The sequence below is a fragment of the Pleurodeles waltl genome, chromosome 5 (genome assembly GCF_031143425.1).
Source record: "Pleurodeles waltl isolate 20211129_DDA chromosome 5, aPleWal1.hap1.20221129, whole genome shotgun sequence".
NCBI lineage: Eukaryota > Metazoa > Chordata > Amphibia > Caudata > Salamandridae > Pleurodeles > Pleurodeles waltl.
Window position 1 is genome coordinate 883322020 of NC_090444.1, and position 12007 is coordinate 883334026.

The following is a 12007-nucleotide window of genomic DNA, read 5'->3' on the forward strand; positions in this document are numbered from 1 at the left end:
GATAAACGTCTGTGTGGGTATTGCTGTGTTTGTGTATTGAACAATCAGTGTATTTGTTGCATGGACAAGGTGAGTTTGAGAAGGCTTTGAATGTGGGTTATTTATGCTGGTATTTAACAAAGAGTGTGTGTATGTGTGTTGGGATGGGGTGAGGAGCTGTATAAGTGAGGGTATGTACTGATAAATTCTGTATGTATATTTGGTTTTATTTTTTAGGGTTAGTATTATCTGGTGTTTGGTATTGATTTAAGGTACTGGTTTTGGTGTGAAGGACTAGTGAGTTCTGTATGTTGAAGGAGAAGGGTGTGGAGATGTATGTGAGCACAATCTCTGTGTTCTGTGATAAAGGGGGAATATTTGATTTGAGCCATGTTTGTAGGCTGAGCAGTGGGATGTGTTTGCCTTACTGGTAGAGCATTGATAGTCTGTAATTGGTCATATATGAGAAGAAGAGGATTGATGTGTTGGGAAGTGGTATGATAGATGATGAAGTAAGGGCTCGGAGAGATGGCAAGTGCAGTGCAATGAGTTTTGAAATGGTACTGAAAAGTATTTATGTTGAAAGGGTGGGAGTTTGTGAAATTGTGTGCTTCATCTTTTATTGGTAAGTAAAAAGTGCATTTGGTTAATTTGTATTACAGAATAGTGTTATGTTGGAGTTTGTCCCTCTTATAGGGATATAAGAGCATGTGGGTGTGTTATAGTACTGGGTAGTTTGGAGAGTGGGTTGGCAGTGTATGTTTGTAGAGAGTGGTGTGTGTTTGTTGCAAATTTGTGTGCGTAGTTGTGTCTGTGGTTCTTTCTTGGAGAGTGATTTTAGAATGCGGAACAAGCAGCATCTTAGGCATAAGGCCCAACCTGGCCCAAACAGGCAACACCCTTAACCTGTTACCCTCAACCTGGATTTCCTGATTCCGAAGTATAAATATCCCTAGAGACCAGGTAGCCTTGGGTGAATGGGAACCCTACCCCCAATCAATCAGAACCCTGGCCCTAAAGCCAATGGGAGCACTAGCTCTAACCTTATCAGCCAATCAGAACCTAACCCCTAAGCCCTAGGTCCAGTACAAATGCTAGCCCTGTGAACAAATCAAAATATGGATGCAACAGCCAATGAAAATTTTATTTTAAGAGTATGTGAACTAAAATCTAAGGGGCTGTTCAAGGTGTGAGGGGACTGGGAAAGGCCTGCTCAGGTGGCTTTGGCACAATTACTAAAGCACAATCTGGTGTTCATAGGGGAAGGGAAATGCTCTTCATCTCACAATCTCCTTGGGTACAGACTGGTTCAATTCCCACTTTGCAGTTCCTCTTCAGCCCTGCAGTTAAAGCTGAAATGTAAAGCCAATAAATGTTTTTAGGACACTTAAAAAAAGAAAACCTTCTTTTACTAGCCTATAACCAGCGCTACACTTCCAAAACAATTTAAACCACAAAATAGATTAAGCAGTCTCTCACTCGGGTTAGGTTTAGGAGTGTCATTTTTCCCTTTTAGGATTCTATTTGGGGATGTGGGTGTTTAGCTTCCAGTAGTCTTACTACCGTTTCAGATAGAATAAGGGAAAACAATTATACAGTAACATTAAAAAAACAGCAATCAATGTTTGATTCTCAGCATATATGAGCGGGAATTCAATTGTATTTTTTGAGGCATATGCAACAGGTGTATTTACCTGTTCATTCCTGGTGAATGCTGCTGAGTTTATCTCCAACCAAGAGTAAAATACTTCAGTAGGATAAACTGGGTCTGGTTCTATTGCAAATGTCATTCGTCTACAGTTAAAAGGAGAATGTTTTAGCCAATAAAACGGAGTGTAAGTCGCACATTCTTTGGTATTTAAATTTCCTTGTTGTCCATGCATACAGAGATTCGAATAGACCTTATAGAAAATGATTATCTTTCGATCTTAACAAACCTCCCATAGTCAAAAGGAACTTCTTTACTGCCCTAAGGAGGATATTACCTATAAGTGTGGATTCCTCCAACATAGGTGTGCAGGTGTGGGGATCTCTCAGGAATTGTGTCCAGCGTGGTGCAACATAAAGCCATGACCTTAGACTCCAGTGACTGTGTAGTGGAAAAGGCAGACCACTGCAAGATTCCTTAGCCAACGAGACACCATGCCTAATGATATGACAACCTTTATAGCGATGAGTAAAGAAACCCCACAGATATATCTTGTAATACATCTATTTATTTGAAAATATATACATTTGAACAAGGCATTTTGGTCCCAGACAGAGACTCAAAAGTTATTATGTGAGAAATGTCAGGTGCAGTGACTATGGAAATAGGTGCACAAATCAGTAATATATTGTCATTTGGAAGAACCTTTAGACACTTTTCTGTAACATAGGTTGATGAATTAGAATAATGGCAAACTTCAATAAAACACTAAGACAAACAAAATAATTTGAAGAGTGTATATATAAGTACATTGTATTTATCATCAGTTGGATTCAAAACCTAAAGTGGTTTGTTTTATCCTAGATTACTAAAACCTAATCTAACTAGACTCTGCTCTGTGTATTTGTTAGTAAAAGTAAAACAAGACAAAAATACAAAATGATGCTCATACATGCATATATTGAGTAATTGTAGGTATGATAGCAGATATGCCCCACAGACTAGAGGCTTTCGTTGTTTCACTTTCGCTTCTATCCATCAGTGTTCTGTTCAGTTCCCTGGCCTTTCCAACCAAGCTTCTAAAACCATTGTTTATTTGGGAGACTTATCCACTCCTAATTATGGATAGGCAGGCTTCAGGTAAAAAAAATAATACAAAAAAAACACATGATGGACAGAATGCTGAACAATGCAAACATTCTCCCCTAGTCACAAAGATCTGGGTTTAATCCATCCTTTTTTTGCCCACCACGCCACTCAAGTTTGGACCCAGCCATATGCAAACCAGTCTTGACCCTGCTCCCATGGGAACAGTCCAGCCCGAACTGGTAGGCCAGGTCCTCCCTGGACTGGAAACGACTTTCCTGGGACCAGTTTCGTGTTATCACCTCATCAGCCAAGCTAGTTTGAATCCCGTGGCGCTGTGAGCACTGCTTTATGTAATCTTGTTAGAATTACAATGATTTCATCTTGGAGCAGACAAAATCAGATTAAATGTGATTCCGTTTGACCTTTGTGCAGGTATTTGAATATATAATCTCCATTTGACTGAAAGACCTACATATGATTTAATACAGTTTAAACTAAAGTAGTGCCTTAACTTTACTTCTTTTTGTTCTGAATCGTAACCAGCAGTTACACCTGTAATTACTGAGAATACATCCTAGGATCTCGGATTGTTTTTCTTGCCGAAAGATGCTCCCTGTGCATGTCATGTTTCAGGGCATTGGCAGACATTCACGTGTCCGGTAACTTTTGATGGCATCCAAAGCAAGTTGTCACAGCTCAACTAGAAGGGAAGGAAAAATGTTTTGAAGGAATGCTCCAAGTTATAATCCAAGCACACAAGGAAAACCTATTTCTGAATTTTCTTTCATTCTAAAACTTAATATTTTTATCACACTACTAAGTAGGTTAGAAAAAACACTCCTTACTTTAGCACTATGTTCATGCACAAGAAGCTGTTTGCTAATAATTTGTGTAGTAGCTTCACCATGCAGTGGTGTGATAAGTTCACCAAAGACTTATTTGATGTTTCTACACTCTACTAAGCGTTCATGGTAGTAGCAATTGAACTAGCCTTCGGTTTGCAAACCAAATATATTAAGTGAAGAACAGTTAAGATAGGAGTGGATCTGTTAACACAAATACATTTGTATACACATGACTGGAGTTGTGGGAGAATCATAACGTGTTGCATCAAGAGGACAGAAAATGATGAAATAAAGCATTAGGGTACTTAAGAGAAGCAAATAATGAAAAAGTGAGGCAGCACACTCGTACTTAAGAAGGATGTGGTCTGTAGCAAGAGCGGTGTTCTAAGCCTGCGTGTTCCCCACAAAACGGAATCATTGCATATTCTGCTGTCAGGCAGCTGTTCACTGAAATAATATTGTGCTTGACTTGTCCCACTCATGATTGTTTGTGGTCTGCATTTACCTCTGAATGCTATTTCTTAGATTGCTTTGCATACGTCTCCACATGTTTGACTTCATTTTTTAAATCTTCTACCTAGAATTCTGCTCGCTTCCTAATGATTAAGGACCACTATTTGGGTTGAGTACATTTCATTGTGTTGGGTTATACTACAACATTTGCAGATAAGTGGCCTGGGACCGAGAACACTACCTCCATCACCTTTTTGTCTTCCAGGCTATCTGTTCTTGCTTCTCTAATTGACTATTATGGCTGACTTGTGTTGGAACTCTTGACACTCCAGTCTAGTCAAATAAATTTTACATTCTGAAAATCAAAGTATATTGAGTATTATATACATTTAAGAAAATGCGTCAACTAATTGTTTTACCCTTGTTAATGTAGCTCCACAGTGTTCTCTGGGATAAAGAAGATTGCTTCTATACACTCACTAATTCCAGTTTAAATAAATGGGAGATGGATGAAACATCAGAGCGTCAAATTCTTAGTTGGGACATGACTAGGACCCTGAAAGAAAACATCTCTGATGCAATTTGGGTAAGTGAAATTCTCTGCTAAAACCAATGTAGTAAACCCAACACATTCTTTCATACACTGCCCTCTCGAAGTCTAAATTTTGAATCGCATCCTTTTGAATATCTAAAGCATATGGCATTGTAGGATGTTCTGACGAACACTGGAGCAAAAACATCCAAACCAAATCGTTTGAGACTAGTTATTGCTGCATGATTACCATATTTGTTGCACAAATAAAAAAAGCATATGAATACAATGTGACACAAATACTCGTAACAGCACAACAAAAAGAAATTGGCAACCTAGATGTTTATCACTTGAACATTTAACTACCAAGTGTACTTTGGAAAGATGACTACCTAATTACCATTACTTTTTATGATATGTGATATTAGTGAGGTTGACTTATGATAAATGTTGATCAATTACGTTCCATGACTTAATACAATCCTAAAGACCCTAAAGTCACCAGAGCTTTAATTTTGGTAACCAACTCAAACCTACTAACATAAGACTATTTTCATTATACTTTTGGAGATGTATTTAGTGGGAACACAAATAGACAAGAGGTGCTGTACATAGAAATGTAAAAGGGCCGTTAGGACTGATTTAACTGTTTTTGTGCCGTATTTGAGTAAGGGATGCAGTTACTACGATCTTGGTACACCTTGACAAAATCATTAAATAGTGTATATATATGTGTGTGTGTGTGTGTATATGTATATGTGTATATATATATATATATATATATATATATATATATATATATATATATATATATATATATATTATATAGTTTTTTTTCCCCCAGATTCAAGTGGAGATGAGATAGCAGTGGTTGTAGATGAGTGCTTAGTTCTTTTGACTGAGCACCTAATCTCTGGATTGCTACAAGATCCAACATCCAGTGACTTGGTATTAAATGAAGTTTCCCACTTAGAAGCATTGTCAGTGTTGGCAACAAAGTGGCTAAAAAGCACACCGGGTGAAATCAAGATGTCCCTGGTGCAATGTTTACTTGTGTTGCAGGTTCTTTTCCTGTAAATTGTTTTACTGGGATTGATCTTAAGCAGCAACATCTTAAACTATATTTATAATTCAGCTTTATAAATAGCAGTGTTTTATGGATATGAGGAAAAAGAAGAGTGGCCAGTCTAGTAAATTATTTCTCTGTTCTTGGACAAAGTGAGACTTCAGTTCTAATCTTCTTTTACTTTGCATACAAAAGGTGAAAATGTGTACTACCAGTATAGTTGTTCTTGGTCTCTGTTAAACTGATAAAGTGTAGCATCAAAATGCCAGGGCAATGTAATTTTGATCCATATTATTTTCCACGTTGTAACTCTCATTACTCTGAAAGTGGTGGGGACAGGTTAAGAGGGCACAGAAAGGGGAAAATGGGCGAGGAGAAAAAGCCAAAATAAGCTCAGCACAAAGGAACATGAATACAGAAGCAGTATAGCAAGAAAACACAAATCACATGGGGACAGGATAAGCAAGAGCACGGGTGAGTCAGAAATATTTCAAAGCAAGTATACATGGCAAAATCCTCGGCGGGGCAGTTGCCGGTCTCAGCCCCCTAAAATTTGCAGCGAAATGAGATGTGGCACCGGATCCTGGCCTTTGACAGCCAATCTCCCCCCTCCCCTCTTCCGGGCTGCCATGCCCAGCCCACCTTTACATGTTCAACACTACCTCCCTGCCCTAGAGCAAGAGAGGAACAGACTCTTCGACCACACAGGAAAAACAAGTATTTGCAATGCAATAGGTCTCGCATTTGTTTGAGATTGAGCTATTGGTGGTGTAAATTCATAACTGGACTTTTCTTGCCACATATATTGGTCAACCTTGCCTCATAATTTGGTCTCTTCCTGCCACATAACTCCAAGGGCCCTGTGTATAACTAAAGCACTCCCATTTACCATCTTCCTCTATCTGCAGCCAAAAATGAAAATGTTGCCATTTAGCATCTTAATTTAAGTCTGCCATGCTAATTCCAATAGAATACCACTTTCACCACCATACAATCAGAGTTGCTAGCTGGCTAACACAACTCCCCAAAAAAAGACACAAGACGGCCACGGATGAGTAACGAGAAATAAACTATAAGGGTCACCTAAACATATCAAGAGTATTCAAACAGTCATAGTTTTTTTCGGTATGAGGCAAAGCATGTGTCCTCTCCAGCCTTTTGGTCTCCCTCCTGCCAACCAAACAAGGTTGCTTCACTGATCGCCCCAAAGATGAGAGCTGCTGTAAACTTGCCTTAGCAGTATTTATTTTAAGTTTTTTTTACATAATTCAAGCAGTTCTATGTGGCACTAAGCCATACTGCGAAAAATCGAAAAAAAGCAAATCCCTGAAAACAGCGAATGGCTCTACACCATCCTCTTCCCATCCGCTGCTGTCACAGCTCTTTGTTTCTTATTCTGTCTCTGTACCTCACAGTTCCTCTCGGTTCCCATCAGTGTCCTCTGGGTTAGATTATCATTACTTTGTTCTGAATCTCATTCATCCTGCAGACCCCTTTGTTGCTGGAGTCGTGACTGGACCACTAGAGAATGGCAAGCAAAGGAACTAGCTGAAGCTGTTCCGCTTTAGAATGCAAACAAGTCAGGTGTCAAGAGAGGACTTTCTAAATTCCAAATGAATGTGTTTGAGGATCACAATTAAAAGATTATACATCTGCCGGGGGCAGGGAGGTGCAAACCCAGCAACCGGTGGCACGATCGCTGCCTTCAGCAGGTGGGAGTTGGGGAGAAAACCGCTTTTGATGAGGTTTTTTTGCTGAGCTGCCCCGGGAATGTAGGATCGCAACATGGGGCCCGATGTCGAAGTCATGGGGTCTCAACTATACCTAGTGTTTTATCACTAGCACAGCCTTGAGTGGGCCACATACCAAAGGTAAGACTAAAACTACTGGTCCCAGAATACAAAGGGCTGTATGCCTGAAGGCCAGGAGGGGATGGAGAGAATCACATGAGAAAGAGGCATGTGTTAAACTTAATTTTTAGGGTGGCCTGGGAGTATTTTGTTTAGCAGCACCTGAGAGCCCAAGCTCTTGGGGAAGGCCAGGCATTATGATACAGGGCGGGACGTGGTCATATCTGCACACTGGTCCTGCATGATGCCTACTCGGAATCTCCTGAAGATGCACGTCTTGCTATCGGTGGATGTTAAAACCCACACAATCCAATACCTTTTCATCCCATCTTATAACTTTGGTCCCCTTGTAAAAAAAAAAAAAAAAAAAAAAAAAAAAATCGATTAACAAAGTATGTTCTCTGTTAGTAATTTTTGGAAAGTTTTGTGCTGATTGGTCAAGATGGGAGAAAGGAAATAGCAATGCAAAAAATGATTTTCATATACTGCACTATGCCAGCCATAACTAACGTGGTTCGAATGCCACCTTGGTGAAATATATATATAATTTGGTGTTGCTTAACTTACATTGTTAGAAAGTTATTATTATTTTTTTAATTCAAGCAGTCATATAAATTACAATATACGTGCCAAAAAAAACAGGACTATGTAAATTCCAAAAGGAAAAAAATCTAAATGCAAGAGTTTCAATGCTATTAGACCCATATCAACTCAGTTTTAACATGCTTGATAATAAGAAAACAAGCATTTGCAATGCCCTGGGTCTCGCATTTGCTTGACTTAGAGCTATTTGCATTGTAAAGTCCTAACCCGACTTTTATTGCCACATAAAATGAAAAGTAATACAGTTTTACATAGGCGAGCGGATTCAAAGTTCTGCGCCATCAAGGAATACACAAAAGGAAACAGAAGTTCGCTCGCCGTTAAACCTATCGGCAAATGTGCAATTATCCATGTTACAGGGTTGATGTAATTCAAAGTGCTCGACCACTGCCCAGCGAGATCGTGCTGCCTGGAGGGGAAGAAAAAAAAAATAGTAGTCCAGAAGCCATATGGAAAACATGGAGCCTCGTGTGTTTTCAGTAGTTGGTCTGGGTGTTCGCGGAGGGCTAAACCCCAGAAAAGGCATATGACATATGCATGCCTTTCACAAATGAAAGCAAACGGCAACCCAACTAACCAACTAAACTGATGGGCGTGGTTAAAAGCCCACAGAGATTACAGCAGGCTAGAGCGCTTGAGCGCCAGACCCTAAAAATGAATAGTACGCACTCATAGGCTTAGGAATCTCAAGTTAGCGAGACGGCAATCTGGTAGTGTGGGAGAGCATGCAATGTGCCTTGCACAGAGCACTTGAGGCATAAACGGCAGGGAAATATAAATTCTTAACTTTGCCTTCACAAATAAAGCCCATTTAGGCACTATCAAGGAGAAATGCTTAATTTTTCCTTTCTTTTGAGACTTTACATGTGTGCTCCACTATACAGCACACAAACAAAGTGGGAAAAGTTTTAAAGTTAGTCCAAGCAGAGTCAAGAATGACCTCGACATATGAACTATCACCAGAGAGGACACCGCTAACCATCTTCCGGTCCCAAGTTGGACTTTGTCACTCAGACTCCCATTTCCTCTTTAGATATTGAAAGCATTGACAGGGTTGATAAATATGAAAGGTCTCCATTTTAATCATTTTTATTTGCAGTTTCTACATTAAGATATTTTCCCTTTGACTCATGGTGAAGGCTGACACAATACCAGAATATACATATTTGCCTAGTGAACAATAGCAACTCTTCCATAATTTTCCTACTTAGAAGACCGTTAATGGAACTCTCATAATTAACAGAACAGCTGTTTTTCTTCTTTTTTTTATATAAAGATAATAAGAGCGGTTTGTCACTTCTAAAGGAGTATGCAAAGTATGGGTGAAATTCACTCTGTAATGCCACGACCAACACATGCCACCTTAGATAAATATTCACGTACTTAATATGCATAGTTCCAAAGTAGTTTCCAAAACAGAAAATAGTCAGAGAAAATAAATCATTTTTAAAAATTATGACCCGCACCGGCGACAAAGCTGTGACATTAGTTGTTGTATAAATAGGAAAAAATAAAACCAGCAAATTTAGTAAACCGGACACGGCCAGGCTTGCCAACCATATTGATTTAGGCGATAGGTAGCAGCTTTTGCTTCAGCTGTACCACCTACGGATCCTACCCTTGCATCCTATCATTCTCAAATCCGAATAGAACATCACAAAGCAATTACTCCCATGTGCAGTGAAAATAACCTATAATTTGCTGCTGTGCAGCCTAGCAGAAGCTGCCTGAGAACCATTACAGTCTGCTCTGCGAGTATTTAAGGCCAAAATTTAAAATGCAGCTCATTTAAATGTCTGTGTTGCCCCTCGATCTTACAGTTACGCTGATGGGCCTGATTCATTTTATTCATGTATTTTTATGAGCCCCTGAAGCATCAGCATTCAGCCTGCAACCTATTTTGTGCTGCAACTAATGTTACGCCCCAGAATGAAGCCGTTATTTTCCACACAATCACGTTAATAATTAGTGTTTTGACTCCATTCCCAATCCAGTTAAAATTTCGCCTAGTACTATTTGCTTCCAGATGTTTGCCATCTTGAATACTGTTCTGGTATCGTTCAACAGTGAAGCTTCTTGCCCCGCCTGCAGCTTTCTACCCTGCTGTATAAAGTTGCTCTTACAGGGACATATGCATGATCATGTCGAGAGAGGCAGTGGAAGGGAGATGAGGAATGGCAGAAGTAAAAATAGAAAGAAAAAACACGAGCACAATCATGCTGCGTGGAAAATGAAAAGATAAAGGAGTTAAAAAACCAGGCTGAAAACATCGAGCCTCGTAAGTTTTCAGTCGTTAGCCCGTGCACTCGAGGGGGGCTAAACAGCGGAAAAGGCATGACGTATGCATGCCCTTCACTAATGAAAGCAAGCGGATTTTAAAAGGTAAGTCCACGAATCAATGAAAGTGATAGGCAAGCACATGGGCGTGGTTACAAGCCCAAAGAGAGAAGAGGGATGGAGCCCTTGTGCGCTCAACCCTAAAAAATAAAAGCCGTTTGGACACATAGTGGAAATGACTCAAGGGACAGGAGACTGGGAGCGTTAGGGTAGAGGGAGGGGTGTTATACCTAGTTAATGTTGCTGATTTTAATTGAATTCGAATGACTGACCCATTTAAACTTTCACGGTGCTCGACTTAAGCTGGTGCTGTTTACGTATAAAATTGAATTTTAGAGCATTGTTTATGCTTTTCCCCGAACACAGCTCTGATGTGATTTTTGTATTATAACTTGTTGAGTTATTTTACCATGTATTTATTTACTGTTTAATTTGCATTACTTAGTGATCGCCACACTAAACCATTCATACTCTCTTTGACTTCCTACTTTAGGATTCAGTCTATGCCATATAGGTTGTGTGGTTAGAAGGGTGTGGCGCTGTCCATTGCTTCTCCCCCCAGCTCCCCTTTTTAGGGTCGAGCCTGCGTCGCATGCGCTTGCACATGCATATCGCTAGCGAGACGTTTTAGGGGTTAGAAAAGGGCTCGGAGCCCCATCCACGTCACGTCAGTGTCTTTCATTGGTTCGTGGGCTCGCCTGTTAAAATTGGCTTGCTTTCATTAGTGGAAGGCAGGCATACGTCATGCCTTCTCCTGTGGTTAGCCCTCCTCGAGCGCAGTGATCAAGTACTGTAAACATGCGTGGCTCGCCAGGTTTGTGGACTACTTTTTTTTATCTATTTTGGAAGCGCGATCTCGCTTGTTTAGTCTTTGCTGTTTTTTTTTTTTTTTGGTCACACGAGGTTGGCGCAATGGCTAGAGCTATCTCGATGCCAGATCTAATAAAAAAAAAATTCATGACAGAAATGAGTCACCGCCACTCGTGTTGCGCTCGAAGTCACTAACACAGGTTACTGATTTTTCTCATGAAATTGCTGAGTCACGTTTCTGCAGGCATCTTGGAACACAAACTAGTATTGCAGGTTTCAGTTCAGCATGATTCCGTGTTTTTTTCTTTGCAAAACCATCAGCATAGCAAACCGTGTTGCGTGCAAAACAGAGACCAGGAATAGAAATGGAGGGGAAAAATCCAATTATATTTTACATAATCGCTTTATACTTAATTAAATGTAACTTTGCCCAAGCACGGATAGATTGATGGATTACAATCAGCAGACAACTCCTGCTATAATTTCAATGTGTGTTGTGGTAATACTGATATTGTCATGGATGTTTTGTCTCCTAATAATTCCTGAAAATAAAGAAAGGCTTCGAGTTGTATGAAACCAACTAGATAAACTGCAAAACCAAACACACATTTTTTAAATAAATATTTAATCGCCTGATTTGTTCTACACATATAATTTTCAACCTGTCTGTGACAGTGTTTAATTTGTGCTTGTTTCCGGTGCTGAGCACCAACACTTATTTTTGAGGGCTAGCGCTTACTCTTTTGCCCCAAGCATTTGCTGTGAGAAAAAGGCACATGTGGGAAAGATAGAGGA

At 39.8% G+C, this 12007-nt stretch overlaps 1 protein-coding gene across 1 annotated transcript in view; it reads left to right on the forward strand.

Annotated features, from left to right (window-relative positions):
* Positions 1 to 12007, forward strand: part of NUP133 (nucleoporin 133) — a 942256-nt gene that overhangs the window by 179856 nt on the left and 750393 nt on the right. Inside the window, exon 7 of the mRNA XM_069234985.1 lies at positions 4448 to 4600. Within this exon, the coding sequence (XP_069091086.1) occupies positions 4448 to 4600 (153 nt within the window). The remainder of the gene's footprint in view (positions 1 to 4447; positions 4601 to 12007) is intronic.